Here is a 25,260-nt window from a genome sequence, read left to right on the forward strand (position 1 = left end):
CCTGGCTCTTCTCACTCATCCCATCATCCCAGTACACAAGCAAATTATTGCTTCCATCGTTGTATGTTCTGTATATTTTGTTTATCGCCATTGCCATTTATGTAAATTATGCAATTTTGTTTTCTTAATTCTTCTGTACATTCCCTGTATCCTGCATATCATGTCTCAACATATCATGTCTCATCAGCTCTCAAGGACATGAACATTACACAACATATCATCACCCTTACCCACATCAAGGGCAGAACCCTAGATTGGATCCTAACGCACAACGCCACCGTTGCTATTGATTCCTTATCTCCACTCAGCTGGACTGATCATTTCAACATTCAGTTCACCATTATCACTGATGAACCCCTCCCCCCTGCACAAAAATCTACTCACACCTATGAAGCTAGAAATCTTTGTAAGCTCACACCAGAGAACATTAACCCTATATTGAGTGCAGCACTAGACGCATCATCAATCACCAGTGACAACCCATGTCTCCTAGCTGACATCTACAAAAATTGTCTTACGTCTACCATCAATGCAATAGCACCCATTACCACCAAAACGAAACGCACCGATAAACGGTCATGTTTCTGGTTTAATGAGGACCTAGTCAATCTTAGAAGAAAATAACGCGCTCTGGAACATGTCTACAAAAAAAATCCAACACCAGAATCAAAAAATGCTTTCTTCTTGGCTAATAAAATCTATAAGTCAGCAATTATTTCTACTAAAGCGAATGCCTATAATACACGGATCAACAACGCAGCCTCTGATTCCAAAGAGTTATACTCCATCCAGAGAGAATTGGAACACCCAACCCCCATTACCAACAACTCTATACCGAGCAAAGAATGGTGCACCACCATACATGATGCCCTAGCATCCAATATTAAATTGCTGCAAACCAAAACCGCCACTAAAAAGGAGTTGTTAGCAAGCAAACTATCCAAGGATAAACTCTTGCTTAACCCCGTCACCAATACCAGCCCACTATTTGCCTTCACTCCAGTCTCCCAAGACTTAGTTTGTGACACCATTGCCAAACTTAAAGCTTCCAACTGCAAAGGAGACGTCGTCCCAGCTCACATAGTTAAAGCTTGCGCTCCAGCACTTACACCCATTATCACTAACTTCGTTAATGCCTCATTTAAAGCCAATCTAGTCCCAGCCAGTATTAAAGAAGCCTGGGTCACCCCCTGCTTAAGAAGCCTTCTCTAGACCCAAGTGTACCTACAAACTACCGGCCAATAACACAGTCCCCTTTCTAAAGAAAATCATTGATAAAATAGCCTATAACCAAGTACAAACCCACTTAGAAAATAACCATCTTCTTGGATCAAGACAATCTGGATTCAGGCCTAACTACAGCACCGAAACGGCTCTACTGGACCTCAAAATCCAAATGGACACTATTAGAGACTCTGGTAAACTATGTATTCTCCTGCTACGTGACCTCTCGTCTGCGTTCGATTTAGTGGACCATGACAAACTCTGCAATACCCTAGCTAATGACTAACTTCTGCACGGATGCAACCAGGTGGATTAAATCCTTCCTAGCTGACCAAACTTCTAGAATCACTATAGGTAAGGAAGCAGCTGACACCATCCCTGTCCCCATTGGGGTGCCTCAAGGCTCTTGCCTTTCACCCACTCTCTACAATACATACACTAAGCTCCTATTCTCAGCCCTAGATGATATGGCTGTCATCTACACCAACTTTGCGGATGACACCCAGATCCTCATCCCGCTCTCAGGAAATTACTCTCAAGACACCCTATGCGTCAATAAAATCTATGCAATCATCCAAAACTGGATGGCACTAAATAGCCTCTGTTTTAACGATGAGAAGACTGAAATTCTGATAGTGGGCTCTCAATCTAACATTAGCACTCTCCACACTGACATTGATGGTACCACCATACCATTCTCAAAACAAGTAAAACCCTTAGGAGTTGACCTGGATGCCAATCTCTCCATGACTAAACACATCAGCAATCTCTCATCCGCCACAGCATACACAGCGAAATTATTTTCACTAAGTAGACAATTCCTCTCCCCCACTAACCGCGTTACCCTGGCCAGAGCACTGATTCTCTCGCGACTTGATTATTGTAATGTTTTACTATTAGGTACCTCCAAATCTAATTTAACAAAAAAAATACAACTGATACAAAACAAAGCCCTAAGAGCAGCTCTAGGCATCAGAAAATCAGACCATGTATCTAAGATCAGGAAAGACCACCACTGGCTTCCTGTTGCAGAAAGATTCGTTTTTAAGACACTCTGCGTAACCCACAAATGCCTACAGGACACAGCTCCTAAGTATTTAAACAAACCTCCACCTCCTAGAGATACCTCGTTACAAGAATACCAAAGCAGGAGGCAGCAGCTTCCGATATTTAGCCCCTAAACATTGGAACTCCCTCCCCAACAACATCAAAGAAGAAGGCTCCTTCACTGGATTCAAAAAATCACTCAAAACGTGGCTTTTCAAATAGTCGAAAGGGCACAGTTTTTAGTGGGCCTAAATATGCTGCAAGAAACCTGCATCGTACAATTGTTTGTGTAACTAAATGTAATCTTGTCCTGGAAAAACTGCATTGTGCAATATGTGAATTTTTGTGTGTAACATGCTAACTTTGCGCTGTAACCTCGCTGTGATACCTATGGGTCTGGGCGTGTAACAAATGTAATAAATAAATAAATAAATACATGTATGTAACTTGTTCTCTCAATTAAGCCAAGCGTCTAGTTACCCTTGGGATCAGTGCGCTATACAAGCAAATAAACTAAACTAAATACCCCCCAGAAATATTTCAATGAGTTTGGCAGAATTTCAGGAAACAGAGATTTGAAATCTCTCTGTTGAGATAGGAGGTGTTCATCTAAATGGCTTGGTGGCAACATGTGTGTCTAACAATACAAACTGCCGGACACGGGAGGCCAACTGAGACTATTGCGGGCAGGAAGTGCATTAACGAAACCTGAAGGAGGAAGTACAGCCTTGGTGCTGCTACGAGTCTGTCGCCAAGGAGGATATCTTACAAATAAAGAGGCTACAAAGCGATTGGAAGTGAATGCTGGTCTTACACACTTAAGCACAGAGACACTAACCAGAAGGAAGACTTATAGGTGATGAGAAAATAGCTCCTGGATTTAAAAGTACAGCCATTTTGTGTGCCAGCCTGAACACCTAAGAGTGAGATGCAAGAAGCAAATACTTAAGTTCACACAAGTAGAGGCTTTACTGGACCGGCGAAAGACATGGTCAAGGAAAGAGTCTCGGGTGCTTTATAGCAATTTATCGCATAGACTCCATGTTGAGGTGCACTAAGGTGGCCCGGTGCCTTCCTTTGGGGCGGTCAATGAGCACGTACTGGTGCACTGTGCATGATGGGATATGATATATGTAATTTATAACGCGCCTGTACACAAGTGGGGGGGAGACAGAGGGAGGAGAAGACAAACGATCTATCTAGGCCTTGTGTCATTTGCATGACAAAAGGATATCAGAACGATTAACTCTGTTTCTTAATGTCTGCATCACATTCTGCCAGAGCCCCGTGTACTCCAACTGCACCGCCCAGGGGGCTACTGTGGTCGGACTGCAGTGTTAGTTTGCTGAAACACAATTTTAAAATAGAAAAATAAACTATTCCTTCTTTTCTAGGCTATTATGATCAGAGTTGTGGGAACATATGTACCGGGAAATGTGGTCTCTAATAATAAATATGCAAAACAGCAAACACGTTAATATACTTAAGGCTAGAACACATATCAATCTGTTATTTGAAATACAAAGTACCTACATGTACCCCCAATGTCTACAGGAAACTTAACTTAGAAAGGTGCAATATGACTGTTAGCCCTTAATCGCCCACCCATTTGGAAGCCCCTTATCATAACTGTAGCCTCCACCTGGGGCCCTACCTTTTTCTCAGGAGTTCTTGTGTAACTGTAAGACATTCGTGCTGGAGGCTTCTTAACCAGCAGGCGACGAGGCATGTTCTTTTCTCCCGCAGACTCTCCCTGAAGCAGCTCTTTGTTCTCCTTTTTCTTCTTCCCAGGGGGCACTTCCCGCTGTTCTTGCTTCAAACGGAGCTCCTCCAACTGATGCCTGTCAGAAAATAACAGACGTCACGACTGTGCCATCAACAAGAACTGCAGCCATCAATACGGATTCTCAGTGCCTCAATGGCACACGTACAGTCGCAGTAGATCCGTGCAGGCCACTGAAGGGCTTTGACTCCCTCACTCTAAGAGGTATTTGCATTTGTTAATTTTACCTGGCACTGAATATAGCAATCAGAGTACCTAGAGCCAGCTTCAAGAGCACTCAAACAAAAAAAAGAACAAATACATTTAAATATACTATGAAATCCCTTCGAAACTATGCAAACATACTGCAAGCAAGCAATCAATCAGTAGAACAGAAACGTTGCCACTGGCTAGGAGATGTATATATTATATGGCTGTGGTGAGTTGGACTCCCATAGGTAACCCAAAAAAAAAAAAAGAATTGCTAATAACATTTGACTCGTGCAACGGATTTTGTCAAAATTCTGAAGGTAACTAGGTATGCCCAGACTCCCCCACCGCCCAAAGACTAACAAGTTACTTACCTGAGGTAATGTTCTTTCAATTGAATGTTTTTCCCACGTATTGCTCATCTTATTGTGAGAAACCAGAGGGTGTCTCACCTGCTAGTCCCTGGGGATCTCTCTCTCTCTCTCTCTCTCTCTCTCTCTCTCTCTCTCTCTCTCTCTCTCTCTCTCTCTCTCTCTGGTGGCCAGGGCATGGCCATCGCCTTTCGATCCAGACCCTAGGGTGGACCAGTGTGGAAGGATCACCTGGGTGATAGGTGTTCGGGGAGTGGGGATGAGTTAGCCGATGGTAAGACGTGGTATTCCACCCTCTTTTGTACATCCCCTCATCCTATTTTTAGGATTGACCAAAGTCCCAGCCCCCTCACCCCCTTTTTACACAAACACTGGGCGAGGAAGAGGGTGACTAAGAGTAACCAGACCAACTCTCTCACATCGTACTGGACATGTCCTGTTGATCGGGTCAGGCAAAGTCAGGCACACCACCGTAAGTGCATATACCTGATACCAGTTAGCTCTCCTCACATAAATAAAAGGCAACACCTAAAGACACACTCTGAGCAAGGCGGAACACGAGAACGAGCAGATCTTCTGGGACAAAAGCTCACACCTACTGGAGCAGAGCAACGGGCCAACGGACGAGAGCAGTGGGCCGAAAACCCCAAGGCTTCCCTACTGGAGGTCATTGCCTCCGACAGACTGCGAAAGACATGTGGAGAAGGCCACATCCCACAAGTGAAGATTGCATTGTGTTTCAAGGACGCCAGCGACCCTCCCAGGTGAACGGCAGAGTTGGGGAGGCGAGACCAAGCCTGTGGTACTAACCTTGGCTCGAAAATTGGAAACCGCAAAACAAGAAAGAACCGCACACAGCCGGTGAGTTGGCAAGCAAAATGAGAGACCAGTGTGTGTTAAAGTGAATGCAAGTAGCAACATCATATCACAAGTGAAGGCTGCACCCGTGTGAAGGGAGACGCAAAGAAATTTAGACCTGTGAATGAACTTTAAAGTGAAATGCAGCTGCGAGATCGACGATACTAAGTAACGGAGTGGTCTGGTAAAAGGAAGTAACCCACTCAAAAGTCTCTGTGAAAGGTACATTGTTTGAAGCTAAAAGGCGAAAAAATGGCAAGAGTGAAAGTAAAATAGTGAGTTTTGAGTCAAAGTGGTCCTGCGGTGGTCTGTAAGGGAACCACACACAATCGAAAGACTTCGACTTCCGAAAGAGGTCCGAGCCCGATTGAGGGAGACCCAAAGTATATTAAGTTTGCGTAAGGGAGCCCCGTTGCAACTTTGTGTTGAACATTATCATCAGAGGTCTGAGCCCGGCAGAGGGGCACCTTGGTGAAAGTTTTGGTTGAAACATACATTTTGAAGTCAGAGAAAGACTAACGTGGAAGGCCAGGCGAGCCTCAAACCACGGTTTTGAACTTTGTTGGAAACCGAGACAGAACGTGTCATCCTTCCTACAAGGATCGTCTTACCCAGTGAAGCCTAAAGTGGGGAAGAGAGCTGGTTCAGTCACATTATCACTTGAACACTGATTTTTCCGTTTGTGTACATTTCTCCTTTTTACACTTTTGCACAAGAGATAGGGCAGGCATTAGGTTTTGTTAGCATAGGCCAATTCTGATTTGACAGACTTCACTAGGACTGTTTTGTTTATCATTTGATGGTCGAGACTACTCCCATTTTAGTTATAGGGCAAAATAGGAGTTTGTCCCACCCCAACATTTTCAATAAAAGCTTTTACAGATTCTATCCATTGTGTCAGTGTCAATACTTGTGATACCATGCCTTTCCTAGATTATGAAATCTTTGTTTCCAGCTTCAGCTGCTTCGGAAAAAAAAAGATTCTTGGCAGAAGGCGCTATGCGTCAACGCAGTCGACCCAATGTCCCTCGAGGGCTTCCATCTCGGTTGACGTAATTGTCGAGTACAACATATACCATGCACAGCGCCCGCTAGCCTTAATTCTGTTTTTATGTCACCCATATGCAGAATTACCAACATTATTAAGTGCCTTTAATTAATCAGACTTTAAAAGAGCGTAAAGCTTAATGCCCGGAAATTCTAAGGGTAGGTTGGGAGGGTCGATGAGGAATACATGGGATGAACATCCTATCGAAAGAACGTTACCACGGGTAAGTAACTTGTTCTTCGAATGTATTGGGTCCTCCCACGTATTCCTCATCTTACGATAGACTCCCAAAGCAGTATTACATTTTTGGAGAAGGGTGTAAAAATGTTGAAAATTACTTGTCAAGAATGGAGCAAAGAACTGCCTTACTAAATCTTCCCTCATTGTTAGAAGTATCTAAACAATAATGTCTTATCAAAGTGTGGATGGGTAAACCAGGTAGCTGCCTCGCAGATATCCTTTATCGGAACTCCCCTCTGAAGGGCAGAGGAAGTTGCCATGCCCCTTGTGTAATGGGCACTTAAGCCTTCTGAGGGATATTTCCCAGCTGGATTGTAACACTCTGAAATAGCCAGTATGATCCGTCTGGATAAGGTTTGTTTGGTAACTGACAGACCTAGTTTGTCATGTATCCCCAATGAAGAGTTGGTCATGCTGGCGTAATTCTGCCATTCTTGAACCAAACGCTTAGAGCTCTCCTTGGGTCTAGTCTATGAAATCCTTTCTCTTCCTTGCCAGGATGAGGCAGTGGATAGAAGGTTGAAAGTAACATTTTCTGTGCTAAACGATAATCTGATACAATCTTAGGTAGGAATCAGGGTTTGACTTTATCCTTGTAAAAGGTGGTAAACGGAGGTCTACAGGATAAGGCCTGCAACTCACTCACCCCGAGGGGGCTGATGTTATCACAACAAACAAAATAGTTTTAAAAGTTGAGACACCTTAGTGGACAGGAATGGAGTGGCCCAAAAGGAGCACACGTCAAAAACGTTAAGACCAAATTAAGGTCCCATGTTGGGTCTTGGAAAGGTGTACGAGGAAACACATTTGTGAGTCCATTATGAAACAGTGTTTTCAAAGGTATTTGGAAGAATGATGCCTCCTCCGAGGTGCGCTTGAAAATGGAAAGCGCTGCCAGATAACCCTTAATTGTTCCAATATGGAGCCCCAGATTTGCTGAATTTAACAAAAAAGTTAACACCATAGGTGTATTGCATTGAAAAAGGTCCACATCCCTTTCCCTAAACCAGCTGCAGAACTTGTTCCAACGGCAGCAGTACAGGGATTTTGTTGCTGGCCTTCCGGCCAAAAGCAAAACCTCCTTTACATCATCTGGAAGGTCCCAATCCTTATCTCAACCTCTCAGAAACCATGCATGAAGGTGGAGTGTTTTGACCTCTGGATGGAGAACCTGACCCGCCTTTCGCGAGAGAAGGTCCTCTCTTTGTGGAAGACACATTGGAGGGCAGATGGACATGTCCAGAAGGTTCGGGTATCATGTTCTCCTGGCCCAATCCAGAGCAATTACGATATGATATGATAGGTTATTTGTAATGTGCCTAATACCCAGAGGTTTCTAAACGCGGGCCCGGGGATCGGACTTGTGGTTCTCTGTGTCGTCTTGCTTCCAAGGTGAGCACGTTGCCCCTGTTATCCTCCCAAGACCATGGATCACGGATTTCTCATACCTTTCTCAACCTCTTGAACACGTGAGGAATGACAGGGACTGCAGGAAACGCATACAGTAGTGGGAACTCCCAGTCCACCATGAACGCGTCTCCTAGAGCTCCTTTTGGGGGAAATACCCTGGAGTAAAACAGTTTGCACTTCTGGTTGACACTGGTCGCGAACAGATCCACTTGAGGGGTTCCCCAAAAGTTGAAGATCTCTTGAAGGACTTCCTGAGCTAGTTCCCACTCATGGGAGATTGTGCTCTGCCTGCTTAGAGCGTCCGCTGCCGATTTCTCCTAACCGGCTAGGTGAACTGCCGACGGGAGATTCCTTCTTGAATTGGCCAGAACCAGAGCTGCATTGCCTCTCTGCACATTGCTAGGGACCCTACACCTCTCTTGTTGAGGTAGTGCATGCCCACTGTGTTGTCTGTCATTACCAGCACATTCTTTCCCCGTACAGAGGACAGAACGGCCTTCAGCGCTAGTCTGATTGTCCTCAGCTCCAAAAGGTTGATGTGTAGTTTGGACTCTGATGGAGACCAACAACCACCACTTGTCCGATCGTTGGCATGTCCTCCCGAACCCGGTGAGTGAGGCGTATGTAACTACTGTTATCTCTGCCCATGGTTGCCAAAAAGGTTCTCCCTTCAGAATGTTGTCCTCGCAGGCCCACCACAGAAGATCCTGTGCGACTCTGCTCGGAACCTGAAGAAGGTCTGACATCCTGCCTGAGAATTGGGACCACTGAGTCCTAAGAGCCCATTGGAGAGATCTCATTCTCAGATAAGCCTCTGGCACCAGAAAAATGCAGGATGCCATGCGGTCGAGCAACCTCAAAAAGTTGAAGGCCAGAAGACACTGGGCACTCTGGAATTTGGAGACCATCTATAGAATGTGTTGAGCCCTCACCTCGGGTGGCAAGGCTTTTCCCCAAGGATGCATCCAGGATCGCTCCGATGAATTTGAGCTTTTTAGATGGTATCATGTCGGACTTCTTGTAATTGAGGGAAAAGCCCAGTCTGTGGAGAGAGTGGCAGGTTATGCTGAGATGATTCAGGGCTTGTTCAGGTGGTTCCTTGTCATTTCATCACAGGATGTTTTTCGCAGGGTTTTTTACAGCGATTGTTTTTACAAAAAAAACATCACATTTTTCAAAAATTCTTTTTAGGGAGTTCCCCCCCCCCCAAACCCTCCCATTTTCTAATAAATTCGATGAACGCGATGAAAGGACGTCATACCGTTCTGGTGAATGTGCCCTGATGAGCCAATCGTCCAGGTAGGGGTCGACATCAATCCCCCCCTCTCCTGAGACTCACTGCCACCACCGCCATCAGCTTGGTGAAAACCCTCAGGCGGAGGTCAGCCCAAATGGCACAACTCGAAACTAATAATGAGAACCACCAAAGGCGAACCTCAGGTACTTTCTGTACTTGTGATGTATTGGCACATGACCAATCTTGACGGTCCAATGATACCATCCAATCCTGTAGCTGGAGGGCCTGAAGGATCTGAGAAAGCGTGACCATCTTGAACTTGTCCTTCCCGAGGAACTTGTTCAAGTATCTCAAGTCCAAGATGGGTCTAATTCGTCCATCTGTTTTTGGGAACTAGAAAATAGGGAGAGTACCATCCTTTGCCCCTCTCCATTACAGGTACTGGTTATATAGCACTTTTCTCTAGCAGGCTCAAAATTTCCTGCAACAGGAATGGCTACAGAACATTTAGCAAATGGTTTCCCAGTGGACGATCCTGAGGTCTCTGTATAAAAGGGAGGCAGTAACCCTGGGCTACGGTTTCCAGTGCCCATGCATCTGAAGTAATACCTCGCCATTCCTTCAGATGCTGCGACAGTCTCCCTCCCACCAGGGTGTCGTGAGTCAAGACCTCAGGTTTTGAGGAGGCTGAAGCAGCGGCTGCTGGTAAAGATGCCACTGCTTGGGCGGGCTTTGCACCTCTACCTTGTCCACCACGAGGGAATCTTCTTTGTCCTCATTGACCAGACTGTTCTCTCGCTCTACCAACTGAGGAATAGAAACGGATGGACCTACCCCTCAAGATGATCCGCTGAAATGGTTGTGGCTGCCAGATGGTTTGAGGTTTGCAGATTTTCAAGGCTTTCGTCAGCCTTATTACCAAATAAATGAGAGCCGGCCAAGGGCATTTGAGGAGGAAAGATTGTACACCGAGTGCAAATCCTGACTTCCTCAATCATGCAAAGCTGCGTATGACATTGCTTGCCGCCATGTCTCTGCTGATGTTGTCGGCAAAGTCCAGACCTGATTGAAGAGCCTCTCACATGGCCTCCTTGCCATCTCTTATCACGTTCATGAAGCCGTCTCTTTCCTCCCCTTCGGGGATGTTATCAGTCGCCATAGCTACAGTCCCACAGGGTGAGGTGAATTTTGCCAGTGCACATTTAGTGTTAGCAGACTTTAATGCCATGCTTCCAGCTGAAAATACGTTCTTTGACCAGGTATCAATAAGTTTATCATCCCTATCTGGAGGGATAGTTGGGTATGCAGCTTCATTAGAAACAGACGTAGCTGTTTGGACCACTAAACCCTACATTGTCGAATGTTTTGACAGGTGGGTTGGGTCGCTACTGGATGTCTATATTTTCTGGTGAGGTTTCTATTAACCTTAGGACTAGATTCCGGAAACGCCCATTTTGACATTACTCTTTTTTGGAGTGCCACATGAAGGGGACAATTGGGTCATTTTGTGGACCTTTTTTTCCAATATGTCCTTAAGATCACACTGCTCAAATGGAGGAACAGGTCTATTCCATCCTAAAAAAAAAAAAAGAATCGATAACCCTAGTAATCAGACTTCTGTATGATGCATCAACATGATCAGTAGGGACTGGCTTCCCAAAGTGTAACTCTGGAGAAGTGTCAACACCACTAGTTGTTTGTAGGGTATCATGTAGCTCCCTGGCTCTGGTTTCCTATGAGATTAAACTTTCTGGGACATTAGGAGTATTATTTATATTAGGAGTATCCAATTGAAGGGCAAAAGTTGGGGTGTCATCTGATGTCTCATAGCCCTCATATATTGAGGTTAAAGACCTGAAAAAGTCCTTTTTAGGTAAAAGTTAAAAAACCTTTTCCTTTTCCTGAGGTTTTTGTGGCAACGGCTTCAATGACTCCACTGTCGGCGTCAATGTCTTGGTTTTAGACTGTATCAACGATTTCGGCATCAATGGCCTCAACGGTGTCGACATCTGTGGCGTCGATGAAATCTACAACTTACTCTTCGAATTGTGCTTCAAGGGACTTGATCCTTGACCCAACAGTGTCTTGGACGATTTCTCATCCCGTCGAGTACTCAAAAAATCTCTAGAGGTTTTAGGCTTAAGACCCAGGTTCAAGGGACGCAGGGTGTTGCCTTGGCCTTCTGCTTGTCGACTGGAGCATAGCCACTTATTTCGTGTTTCGAGGAGGATGGGGCCTCTTTTGCGAGGATTTTAACCATTTGTTTTCTAAAATATTCCCACTCATCATTATTAGAGGATTTAGTCAGGCAGACTAAGCTTCTTTCCTCAGAAGTATCTGAGAAGAAGAGGGTGATGTACAATGCCTTCTCTGACTTTTTTGAAGATGAAGATGAGTGTCTGTTCCTGGAATTAGATTGTTTTTTTGATATTTTCTTTGATGAGCTGAATCTCTTGACTCATGTGATGACCCACATTTCGATGGAGTAGAAGGGAATTTTGGGGCAATCCTACTCACTGAAAATGTAGCTTTACGCTCTTTTAAGGCCTTACCGGTCATCGACTGACAGGATCGGAAATCAGAGGTTTCATGCTCGATGCACAGGCACCAGATGCATATTTTATGCAGTTACGTGATGAACATTTTGAAACACTATTTTAGGCACATTTTAATGCCGGTCTTTGTAATAACAGGTGTTGAAGATGAGGCCATGTTGAAATGTTTTCTGGCAAAAACTGAAGTGCGCTGTAATTCTCAAAGCTATCGCATTCGCAGAGAAACATAACTGAAGCCAACGGGTGCAGCGCATGGTATATATACTCGATGACGTCAACTGAGATGGAAGCGCTCGAGGGACATAAGGTCGACTGTGTCGACGCACAGCGCCCTCTGCCGAGAAGAACATTTTTTCAGAAGCAGCTGAAGCTGGAAATGAAGATATCATAAGATGAGGAATATGTGGGAGGACACAATCCATTTGAATGCACATTTTGGGAATGATTCCTTAAAAAATAAAAGTTATTGAGAAAACAAAAACAAAAAAAATAAATTGCGGCCTAGTACGCATTAATTTTCCCATAGACAAAAAAGGTCAATTTGTGCCGGACCGCACAGCCCAAACCGCTGGACGGATTTGGACCAGGTGTGAAACAACTTGGGCACGAAGCGTTTACTCGCAGATCTTTTGTGGTTTGGGGTTATTCCGTCCAGTAGTTTTTATAATATTTGATGGCAAAGGGGGTGCCCCCCCTCCCCAAAATAGATAGAATTTATCTGAGATATATCTATCTACATTCTTGTATTGCGCCACTAACTCGAAGGCCTCAGGGCGCACACAGAAGAAGAAAAGAGGCATACAACAGACAACAGTGACAGACAGAAAACAAAGAACAGAGAGTAATGGAGACCCAGTACTCATAAAGGCCAAAATTATGGTAAAATGTAGCGTGATACAAGATTCATTACCAGAGTGCTATTCAGTGAAAAGCAGGTGAGTTTGCCAAGAAAGAGGAGAAATTGCCAAGAAACCCAGTATTTATAAATGAAAACGCTACCATCTTTTTTTTCTCAATGCGAAAGATAGCTGTGGTTATAACCGAGGATATAGGAAAATTAAATGCAGAAAAAAGGCTTTTGCAGGTCAAAAAACAGGCCTGAGGGGGCCACCCCTTCCTAGTTTTTAAGCTAAGCAGGGTCGGTCCCGGTTACTGCATGGATGGGAGACACTACAGTCCCTGATATTGCATCTGCATTATTTATTTTTAAACCGTGCTACTGTCAGTCCTGAAAGTATTGCACTCAGACCATTTATTTGCCTTTTGCTGAATTGCATTCTTGTACTTGTAGTGTTCCAGTCAAGATGAGATGAATAATGACACAATTGTACACTTTTTGCCTAACATAGTTCTATAAGGATTTATATATTTGAGTGATACTATGGTATGTGTACCTTTCAAGTTATCTTTATAAAGCAGAGTATTGTTGAAAGCCAGACATGGGGCTGAGGAGGGGAAATGATAAGAAAAGTAAGTCGTGAGCATTTGCTCAGGATGTGGCAAGAGAGTTTGCAATCCTGCACACTGGTGCAGTTATTTTCCCCCGATTGTGGGTGCTTTTCAGGGCACAAGAAAAGGATAAATGTGGGTGGACAGCGTAACTTTTTTCAGAGAGTGGATGCAACCCCTTGTTTTTTTTTTAGGTTGGCAAGTTTGCTCAAGTATTTGGCTACCAGGAGTTTACTCAGGTTGTCATGTTTCCAGTGCAGACGCTTACCCACAAGAACACAAGCACTTGTTTCGTATCAGTATTTTGTTTTCCAGGGAATATTTCACTACATATTGCTGGGCTAAAAAAGTAAGCTCCTTTTATACTTAAGAAAAAAAAAATATTTGATTTATTTGGAACACTTTTTTAGCAAAATTACAAAAGGAAATAAAATCCAAACACTATATTACACTATCATCCAGAAAAATAAGAGGAAAGAACCAATATCATCATTCTTTCATGAAGGAAATAAATGTTCTAAGAATTTCATCATAGCAATCGTATGACATGGTTTATGCCCCGCTATTAACAATGACCACCAAGTGTCCTGGACTTTGCTCTGCATATCTGATATAAAATGTCTGCAAGGTTTGGTTCGACTTTCCACTAATGCAGAGCAAGAAGTGACCAAATGTTTTATTGTTTCCACAGCTGACAAAGCTTTGCAGAACCGACATTTATTAGACTCCGATTGTTTTCGAATGAATTGGATCTCATTTGTCCGCAGTAAATTAAACCGAATACAAAGGAATTGATCTTGCAGTTTTTGATCCAGGGACAGTCTTAGATAGTCTCACACAGTATTAAGTTTCCTTGGTTCAGGAGGAATGTGAGCCATTCGTTTATATGTTTCTGCAGCATCAAGTGTATGGATCCAATCCATTTCAAGCAGCTTACGTTTGACCAGCATGGGGTTGTTAATAAGGTACTTGAGTGAGCTTCCAATCTCTTCCAGTAAGAGACAGGATTTCTTTCGCCAGTTCTGTAAAATCGGAATGTCAGAGGCAACAATCTCTTTAAACAGCATCTCAAAGATAGCTGGTCGATTTGGTGAAAAGCATTTTCGCAGAAAGGCTAAGTTCTTCCAGTCAACTATTACTTGTAAAGACGAAGCCCAATTCCCGCCGTATTGATTGTATTGGTGTAGCTGGTGGCAGATTCAGCATCTTTTTCCGAAATAGCCCTTTGAGTTGGGGCCAGACCATTGATGGAATATTCGGCATTGCTTCAGCACCATAGGTGATTGCTGGGATGACCTTAGATTTATAGAATAAAAGTACTGGGAGAGTGGAGAAGCGACCATATTTGTTATTTATGGCAAGTGCTTGACTAGCCAATGCCTTAGCCTTAGCTCTCAAATGACATATCATGGGAGCTTCAGTCGTAGTGTCGCTAAGCCAGACACCAGAGTACTTGAAGGTGGAAACTTGGTCAATGGTACATCCTTCAAGGGACCACAGAAACTTATGTTTTCTATTATGTGAATTGCCCAGACTTAGAATTTTTGTTTTCAATTTGTTTATTTCCAAGTCATTTGTTTTGATATAAGTCAACAAGCTGTTCAATTGCCTTTGCAAGCCGACAGGAGTCTGATCTGATAGGATTATGTCGTCAGCATAAAGTAGGCGTGGGAGGGCAATTCCACCGACTGATGAAAGGAAGGATCTGAGTTCGGGATCAGTGTTTTTGATGTCTGCCAAGAAAAGTTAAATAGGTCAGTGGCTTTTATTAGGTCTAACAACGGTTTCGGACAACATGCTGCTCCCAATTTGTTCCATAGTCTATCACGGTCGATCTGGTCATAGGCTTGTACCAGATCGACAAAGGCTATGTACATTTTTGGTCTCCCTTGCTTCGCTCCATTTTTCAGCATATTAAGAACAGAAATATTTGGAATAGTCCCAACTCCCTTTACAAATCCAGTTTGTAATGGATCGTTTAGGCGTGCAGTTGTGGACCAAATGCTGAAATGGTCTAACAAAATCGAGCTGTACAGTTTCCCTATAATGTCCAGGAGGGTGATCGGGCGATAGTTCTTCAGATTATTGTGGTCATTTTTACAAATGGGGACCGCAATCGCCTTTCTCCAGGAACAAGGGATGGACCAAGTAGAGGAAATCTGTGATAGCTGTGCGTCTATTAGGGGGGGGGAGCCATGTCTTTAAGCATCAAATTTGTCAGTCCATTGGGACCCGGTGCTCGTGAGTTGTTTACATTTTGCAATACGGTTTTGGATATCTTCAGTGGCGGTCGAAGTCACCCATGGAGCATTGTTAGCCAAGATGTTGTCCATTGGCGCATTTCTAGTAGTGCTAGCATAGAGAGTTTGAAAGTGTTCAATCCCCACAGATTCCAAAAGCGAGTTTGCCTGGTCATCATATGTCTGGGGGCCCGCAGATTTGATTAGGGTCCAGAACTCTCTTGTTTTTTCACCAGTTAGGATTTTCAGCACAATTTCTGCATCTTGTTGGTAAAGAGCTGATCTGAATGGAACCAGCCAAGTCCTGTAATTCATTTTTAGAATGCGCAATGATTTGAAAGCGGCTGCAGTTTTCCGTTTTTTGGCCACTCTATAAAGTCTGCGCCCCTCTTTGCGACGTTCGACAAAAGTCAAATTGAAGACATGTGCATGGGTAAAACGTAATTGAGGTTTTGGTTTGGAGTTGATCGTGTAAATTTAAAAAGCGGCATGTATTCAACTGCTGATCCAATTGTATGGTAAGTAGTTGCTAAATTAACCATACTTGCATTAGACAATTTCAGCCGTGTGCCACCACCAGTAACTGTTACCGCCGGCTTCATTTTATGCCGAGACTTAGTCGGGAACCCAAACCACTCCATGTGTAAGATGTGGTGATCGCTATTCTTTGTTTAGATGATCTTAAGTAACGCCACCTGAAGCAAAAAGTGGCTTGAAACAAAAATATAGTCAATCACAGACGAATTACCCATGTTAGACCAGGTTGCGTTAGGCGGCGAGTCATCTTTAAAGTTGCCATTGATCATACACATGTCCTTCGCAATCATCAAAGAGTTCCACATGTCTGTCCTGAAGTATGGAAAGCGTGGCGTCCGTTCGTTTCTTCAGTTCTATTTGTGGGAAGGCAAAGGGTGTTTAAGTCGCCGCAGAGGATGATATTTTTTATTTGTTGGACAATATAAACATCGTCAAACAGATCAGAAATCCTCATTTGATATTACAGCCGGGTTCCAATAAACCTTGATGGCAGCTATTTTGACATTCGATGAATCAGCCAGTCCATTATGTCCAGTTTCCCATGTCAGTATAGTTTCCTGAGTCAGATAGGTCATTGAGATAGACTCCATGGCACTCAGGGGGCTGCCAGATTTAATGGCAGTCAGCTGTCCCGATGTTGGGTGCCCTATTTTGCCCTTTGTAGCCGGACTCAGGGATGACATGAAGCCATCCAAGGTCGGTAATGTGCGCAGCCATGTTTCATGAAAACTTAAGAGATCATAGTGACCTAATTTCATTTCGTTTGATTTGGTCAAATCATTGAAACCCTGGCGTTCCATTAAGCTAGTGATGACCGGGGTTCAGTCGAGCAGCAAGGTCTTAAGGCAGGGGCCGGGCTCATCTCTTTGGTTTCAAATGGCAACAGGCGGTTGTTGGGTATCAGCGCCCTTGACAACCAGGACCAGTCTTGATGTATAAGTTGAGCTTTTGGTTCAGTCAGTGCTTGAGGAATACTTCTTACTTGCCGTTGGGTTTTTAAAGATTCAAATGTCACTTTTAACTCTGCCCCTAAACCAATAGGGACACGACCCGTTTGAAGGAGGTCCAGGTACTTTAGTTCTCGATTAACAAGTTTAAGGTCCTTAGTGATTGGTAAGGACTCAGAGCTTTTGGATTCAATATTTGAGCTTGGGTGCGTTGACTGACGCAAATGTCTCAACTCTCTCTCAGATTCCTTAAGGGTCGTAAGGTCAAATCCTAACATCAACATGCTTTCTACAGCCTCTAGTAGCATGTTTTTGATGACCGGTGATGTCAGATGTAAGTAGATTTGATTGGTACGCCCTTCATCCACAAATTCAATTATCCTGATATCTTCGGATCGAAGATGACACAGATTTTGAATACATTGGAAGAGATCAAACACTGTTCTTCAATTGAGAACTAAATAATCTTTCTTGTCCCAAATCCGTTCAAGCTTTAAAGTGTGGTATTTCGGATCCTGTAAAGGTGCACCTGCACTTTTTTTAAAATTTGTGTAGCCATCAGAATGACGTTTGAATGATCTATTAGGAGGTCTTTCTTGGTCTTTGATGCATTGCTGAGGCGAACTGGCTACGTTGCTAGCTAGTTATACCACAGCAGGGTTTGTCGTATTCCTCTTAGTTGGTAGACACTGATCTCTTGGTTGTTAAAGTGTGGTTCTCTGAACACCGGGTTCAATTGACCGTAAAGGTGACTTTGAACAAAGGTTTTTCTTAATGTATTCAGAGGGCTGCACATCTTGGATCGTGTCATGAAGACATCTATTCCTTTTTTCTGCTAAAGTCAGAAATGGAGGAGAGGCCCGATTAGATAGCAACAAGCTTTGGCCAACTTCAGGGTCCTCTTCAGCAAGAAGTGGTGCAGATGGGTCTTGTATGTCTTTATTATCTGCGCGCGATTCATGGAATGAGTGGAAAGACCTATCAGGCTTTGACACTGTAAACTCAAAACATTAGTCACATTTTTAGTCCTGATTGCGGCCTCTTCACAAGCGGGACCAGCTGCTGCTGTTTTAGGTGGTGCCACACCTATTCTTGCTGGAGGGCTAGATCTCCTGGGTGCCGGTTGTGGAGTGACTTTCTTATATTTCAATTGTGTCATAGGTGGGACATTTTCTTTGATAGCGGTTTGTTTTGTGGAAGGTTATGCATGGTAAGTTGTTTTTACTGTAGATAAAATGCCAAAAGCAGAATTTGCTGAACCTTCAGGCAAAACCACTTCTGTCGTGACTAATATCACAGTATGGACCTCGAGGTTCCACTGGTCGTTCTACGACTAGGGGTGGATTTAAGCAAAGAGTACTCAGATTGCAAGGGTTCTGGTTCTTTTGTCAAGTCCACGGGTTGGTTCAAGATCATGGTCTGTGTTCCTTGATTAGACAGTAAGCACAAATTAAGTTGTGCACTTGTACCAGTCAAATCGAACCTCAGCTGATCAACAGACCTACCAGAGCCTTTGGCTGTCACATACCCTTCCAGAAAAACTAATTTGGAATGAGTCATGGCAAGAAAAGTCGTATGATCTTTGAGAGTCTCATTCAGATGTTCATATAGCTTCATGAAGGGGGCAAGGGCAATGGTGACTGTTGACATTAATGTCATAAGATCCGGTTTGTTTTTCTTAATAGATTGTTTAGTGCAGGGGTTTCAGACTTTGTCGGGGGAAGCATCCTGCGTGGCCCTTGAACATGATCCTCAATGCACAGGAGATGTAGTTGAATTTTCTGCCAGACCAGAGGACGCTAGATAGGCAGCCCACAAGTCCAAATCCATATACTTTGCCAGCAGATTTATTGAAACATTTCCTCTCTCACGTTATTTTTCTGGTGTTCATTACTTTTCTTTAAAAAAGTCCAATGCTATTTTGTCTTGTGCACTTTCTTCTAAGTGGGAGGTCAATTGAACTACATTTGTGTATTTCACTTTAAGATGTATGTTCACTTACTGTGCATGTATATTCAAGGGTGGCAGCTTTTGATTTTTGCTATGGGGTAAAAGTACGTGGCCATTTATTATTCTTGCAGCTGGTCATTCGTTTCCCTTTTCTGTGCTGCTTAAATGCGGTTACTTGAGGTGTGTGATGCATCACAACAGTCACCAAAAGACCAGCCATAAAACTAGGGGCTTGTCATGCCATTTTCCCTCACCCACAAATGCCTTCACAAGCTTGCCCCCCCCCCCCGTATCTGACTAACAAAATTACCAGGCACTCCGCCACGAGACCGCTCAGATCCATCTATGCCAACACCATTCTTACGCCCACCTCACGGAAAGTGCGTGCCGGTGGCTCCAGCTTCCCCACCCAAGCAGCCACGCACTGGAACGCCCTGCCCCCTCACCTCAGGCTCATTGAGTCCCACCTAACCTTTCGTAAGGCTATCAAAACCAGACTTTTGGTGTAAATCTAAATCTGTATCCTCCATTGCTTATATGCCTGCCAATACTGTAACTAAGAGCCATCTGGCACCTGTATGTATCTCAAATCTGTGTATCCTCTGTAACAGCGCCTTGATGCCTTATGGGCTGCAAGTGCGCTTAACAAATGCAAATAAATAAATAAATAAAACCAAAGTGTGTGATCCTTGGCAAATCATTTAATCTCACAATGCACAGACAAAAAAAAATGGTTGCGTTCTCAAAGCCTGCCATCTTTTATACATAACAATATCGCTGTCAAAACTGGTCAAAATCAGTCTGTGATTGATGAACGTCTTTGAGGGATGGGTTAAAAGTGTTTTAAAATATAGAGTGGGCCATGCCCACTTCATGGCTAATGGTTTGGTAGTGTTCTAAAATATACAGTAGGCATGGCCAAAGGCCATGGCCAGGGGTGTGGAAAACATCTATGGAATAACAAAACCCTTGAAATTCAAGGATAAAAACCTTTGGTTGCAGGGACATTAAGGTGAGAACCTAACGCAACAATACCCCTGAAATTCAGGTGAAGCCACCTTAACTTCGCGTCCCATGTTGTGCTGCCTATGATCAGAATGATGACATAACAGATGACATCCCTGACATCACTGATAATATCACTAATTACATCATCTATTACATCAGTGATGACATCACTGTTTATATGACACATAACACCACTGATTACATCTGTGATGGCATTAACAATAATATCATTTATGACATAGCTAATAAAAGCTTAGATTAACTAAATAACAATGTATGCCTTGGCCTTTGCAATGGCCGTTGCTGTGGACACTGGCATGGGCGAAGGTTGGCATGGCTAGTGACTGGTTGGTGCTGTACAATATACAGTGGGCACGGTCAAAGGCCATAGCCACTGGCCAAGGCCGTGCGACATAGATAGTGGCCCCTTAAATTGTTACAATATACATTGGGCATGGCTGAAGGCCATGGCTAGGAGTCCGTTAGTGTTTGAAAATGTAAAGTGAGCACGGCCAAAGGCCGTGGACATTAGCCATGGCTGAAGGCCAAGGCCACTAGCCATGGATGAAGCCCACGGCCACTGCCACATAATGTGTTCTAATCTACAGGGGGGATGGACGAAGGGCGTGGCCACTGGCTATGGATGAAGGATATGGCTAATGGCCACTTAATGTGTTAAAACTATACAGTGGGAATGGCCAAAGCCTGTGGCACCGGCCATAGCCAGTTAATGTTGTGATCTAATCAGATTCCAACAGTAAGGTCATGGATGATGTGATTAGTGATGTCATCAGTGATATCAGGGATGTGAGATAAACCAGAAGGTGTCTCACCCACTAGTTCCCGCAGACCTGTCATCCAGGTGGCCAGGACACGGCCATCACTTTTGGATCCAGTTCCTGGGGTGGACCAGTGCGGGAAGATCACCTGGGAGAGGGGCCTCGGTGGGAGTGGGAGATCGGATGGTGAGATGCGGTATCCCCTTCCTTGTATCACCTTTACCCCATCCTACCTGGTAGGATATATAAGAACTCTACCCATCACCCCCTTTAACAACACAAACACTTTCTCGCTGACAGCCCGTTCTAAGGGAAAACAGACTAATACCCAAGCTGTGTACCTGGCATGTTCCAATACCATGGTCAGGCGAGGTCAGGTTATTATCGACAATCACTTACACCTAACTTCTATTACACTTCCCCACACAGATAAAAGGCAGAGGACGCGAGCACACTCTGAGCGAGGCAAAACATTAGAGGAAACAGCAGTTCCAAGATCGCAGTTTAACAAGAGAAGAAAGACTGCGAAACAGAAAGGGATCGCAAGGAGGGAAGTACCCTTGACCTTTTCGACAAGGAATCATTGATTTCAGGAGTCCGCGAGATTGGAAAACATTAGACCAGGAAAACAGGCTGAAGAATCCTGCATTGTGTGTCGGAGATACCCGCAGCCCTCCCCTGTCAATCAAGGCGTGGATCACCGGCCCACCGTGGTTCTGTCCTTGGCTCAAAGAACAAAGCAGCATCAGTGAAATCAACACAGCCAGTGAGTTGGGGAGACCGATACAAGACCGGTCTGTGTTGAAGCCAAGGTTGCAAGCAGCAACATTGTATGGCGAGCGCTGGAATGAACGCTGTTAAAACGCGTGTGATAAAAAACAGGAGTGAAGTTAAAATGCGGATGAGTGATTGAACTTTAATACAAGCTACAATACCTTTGACAGAATGGTCCAGCACTGTGTGGGTGCTCCATCGAAGGTCTCTGTGAGGAATTTAGCTAAGGAGTAACAAAAGGAGATACATTTGATCCGAGCCCGGCAGAGGGAGATCATTTGAAAGTGAACAAATAAATGTGAATCGAAGTGTTCCTGCGACGGGTCAAGCAAAGTCCTGCGCACAGTCGAAAGTCTTTAGTTTTGATGAAATAGAGAAAGTTTGGGAAAAATACATGAATCTGGTCCAAACCCGTCAGAGGGAGACCAATTGAAGATTTTGTGTTAAAGTGGGTCTGAGCCCGGCGGAGGGGGACCCGGGGTGAATCGGAAATCACCTAAGAAGTTGCACATGAGAATTTGGAGGAGAAAGGAACTTTTGAATGTTTGTTTGTTGTATCAGGCCCCCTGAAGTAAGATGCTTTGAATGGCAGAGAGACTTTGGTACAGAAGGCCCCGATACTGAGATTTGAACTGCATCTTTGTGCTAGAGAAGCCAGAGACTGTGCTAAATTAGAGTGTGCCGGCTTGTCCCGTCGAGAAGGGAAGCCAACGGCTTCAATATCCTGACATTTAATTTCTTGAACACTTTTCTTTTGCATAACATTGTTTACCACACTACTTGTATTTAGAAGGATTGGCAACAAGTTTATTAGTATAGGCCCCTTTATTTTGACATGACCCCACTAGGACTGCATTATTATTGTTTGATGGTTGTAGCTTGCTCCCATCTTTAGATTTAGGATTAGATAGGCGTTTTTCAAACCCAGTTGAAGTACAATAAACACCCTTGAACTGTGATCACTTGTGTCTGTCTTACTTTTTGATACCATGCCTTCCATACAGATGTCAAGTTTGACATCATCCCTTCATAAAATCTCATCACCAAAGTGAGTGGACAAGTAGATTTTGCAAGCCCTGCGAAGTCCGGGTAGGTACTGTGAGGTGTCAGGAACGTGAGGCGGACAACTTTGTGAAGGTTTTTCAAAAGATGACCCATTTCATAAAATTAAAAGGATGGATAAACGCCTCACTATCCTTACCCTGATGAGGATTTCCCTGCCTAAAATAAACACTGACAAAGGATATCTGTACCTCAAACCAATACATACAATAAATCAATGAGGTAATTTATGGCAGTTCAAAGGCAACAAAAAGAAATAATATAACAATTGAATTTCGTAATATGATAAAAGTCTCTCCTTATAATCTGGATGAATTCCTCTTCCCCAGATTCAAGCAGGATTCTGCTCCACAGTTCCAAAAAGAATGAAGGAAATCCTAGTTTGTAACAAAGTTCCAAAAAAGTTCTTTTTAACTCCAACTTGATAACAGAAAGTTCCAACACTCCAGTGATTCAACAAAGTATTGTCTCTCAGTGGCACTTAAATTCATTGCTTCCCTGGATAGTGTCTAATCTCACAATCCCTGGTCTTCTCACTCTTGAGATCTTAGTTTATTTAATCTTGATCGCATCCAAAATATTTTTGTATAGCTTTCACTAGTTCTCTATGTATTTCCATACTTATGATAGAGTTGATTTGAGTATTGTCTCTCAGTATCAATATCTGTACTTAATTGCATCCAAAATGTGTCTCAGATTGCTTGCTCTAGTTCCCTCAACACGTGTTTCTCCATCTCTAGTTAAAGATATGGTTCTTCAGGAGGGTTTGGACTGAGTAGTCAAATGGTTTAGGAAATTGAAATTGTTGACTTTATCTGTAGTTTATTACTCTAGTCTCTTCTTGACATTGTCAATGTGACTTTTCTATTTCATAGCTTATAACTTAATTCTTCATTTGATTCTATGAGCGGTTTCCTTTGCAATTTTCAGCTTTACTCGAGGTTTGGCAAACAGGATGAAAACATGTCCGTCTCTCTTTCTCGGTCACAATGCTTCGGTTTGACTCTATAGCTGGGATTCCCACTTGTCCATCTTCTGGCTCTCTTTCTTCTCCTCCCTCGTTGAAAGGTTCTCTGTGACAACCTTGAGTCTCTCATGTGGGTCCCTTTGTGGGTATCGCTCACCAGTTGTCTCCTCCTTCCACGATTCTCCGGGTGGTGCAGAGCCACGGTTTTCTGCTCCTTTGCTGAGTCTCTCTTAATAGCAGTGCTTCAGTGTCAGCTATCTAGTTGCAAGTATCTCCAGGGTCCTCTAGTGAGTGTCAGATTGACTGTTCGATTCTCTCCATGGGTTCCTGCTTGCAACTTTCACTCCTTCCTTCCTCTTCTCATCCTTGATCTATTTTATCTGTTCTTCTGGTGGCTTTTCTCTTTACCGCAGAGCCGCCAATCTGTTTATGTGACAATGAATCTAAATGGCCAACTACAAAAGCTTCTGGGTGTCATGCCGTTGTGTCCACCTGTCACCACTGCAGAGCAGGGATTCAGCAACAGCGAGATAAGGTACTTCACACGGGGCTGCCGTGAGAACATTTCAACCGGGAAAATGATGTTACTTTTGTTGGTTGGATTTCTTAGAATTGGGTCTTCTCATTACTGTGGTGTGGAAAGGGTACTAAGTTACTAGATTAACTGTGAAGAACAGTAATGTCCTCAAATCTACACAGGAGAACCTTCAATTGCACACTTGGGAGCATTAACACAACTGACCCACTCTTAGAGAGCTGATAATTCAACTGTGGACAGCTTACCTGGCACACTCCTCTCTTGCTTTGGATGCGGCCGTCTCCTGGAACAAGGAACCGCTGTGTTTAAAGTACTTCTCATACTTGTCTGTCTTATCGCCAGGAAATATGCGCCGGAAGCCGCCCAGATGGCTGTCCTCATATTTTTCTGACTGTTCCAGCCACTCAGCCTGGCTGTTTTCCAACTGCTCACGCCTGAAATGAAAAAGCAGTGATCTATAAAGAATAAAACGTGATTCCTGATCTTTTAACAAGCTTGTCCCACACCCCAAGGACCTGTGTGCAATTTGTTTTTATAAACATAACACCCATACACCAGTTTATTAAAATGGCAAAAAATTCCCACTGCCTAATTGTAAATTACCTCCATTTGCCCTTTGGATTCGATTCGACAGCGCAATTCAACCAATAAGGCTTGGCTGGAAATGTGCACAGTAAATCAGAATCCCTTCAGCAGCTCTGCAGAAGCCGGAGCTCTTACCTGGATTCCCGTGGAGGGTTCCGCTGGAAAAGACGCTCCTTCACCTTGCGTTTGTCCTCCTCCAAGACCTTCTTTTTGTCGCAGGCTCGGAGGTTAATCAAGTTGATAGTGTCATAAAGTAGGGAATCCTTCACTTCTCTATCCAACAGGGAGTCAGTGGTGAAACTTGGGGAGTGATTCACCTGCCCATAAGAGAGTAAGGAGAGTCTACAAAATGAGTCTTCTACAGAAGCAACGTACCACTTTCAAGAACCATGCAGTCAAGTGACAAAGCCACAGGAAGTGTAGATACAAAATACACCACACTGGCTCAATCGCATTTATTAA

At 43.8% G+C, this 25,260-nt stretch overlaps 1 protein-coding gene across 4 annotated transcripts in view; it reads right to left on the minus strand.

The window, feature by feature from the left end:
• The window catches only part of TTLL13 (tubulin tyrosine ligase like 13), a 307,481-nt gene that overhangs the window by 86,560 nt on the left and 195,661 nt on the right, over window positions 1-25,260 (minus strand). For all 4 annotated transcript variants that reach the window (XM_069625211.1, XM_069625212.1, XM_069625209.1 and 1 more), the window contains exons 10-12: window positions 24,934-25,115; window positions 24,459-24,647; window positions 3,926-4,112 (exon numbers count right to left, since the gene is read on the minus strand). In XM_069625211.1, the coding sequence (XP_069481312.1) occupies window positions 3,926-4,112; window positions 24,459-24,647; window positions 24,934-25,115 (558 nt within the window). The remainder of the gene's footprint in view (window positions 1-3,925; window positions 4,113-24,458; window positions 24,648-24,933; window positions 25,116-25,260) is intronic.

The sequence above is a fragment of the Ambystoma mexicanum genome, chromosome 11, assembly GCF_040938575.1.
Source record: "Ambystoma mexicanum isolate Mex_15411 chromosome 11, UKY_AmexF1_1, whole genome shotgun sequence".
Taxonomy (NCBI): domain Eukaryota; kingdom Metazoa; phylum Chordata; class Amphibia; order Caudata; family Ambystomatidae; genus Ambystoma; species Ambystoma mexicanum.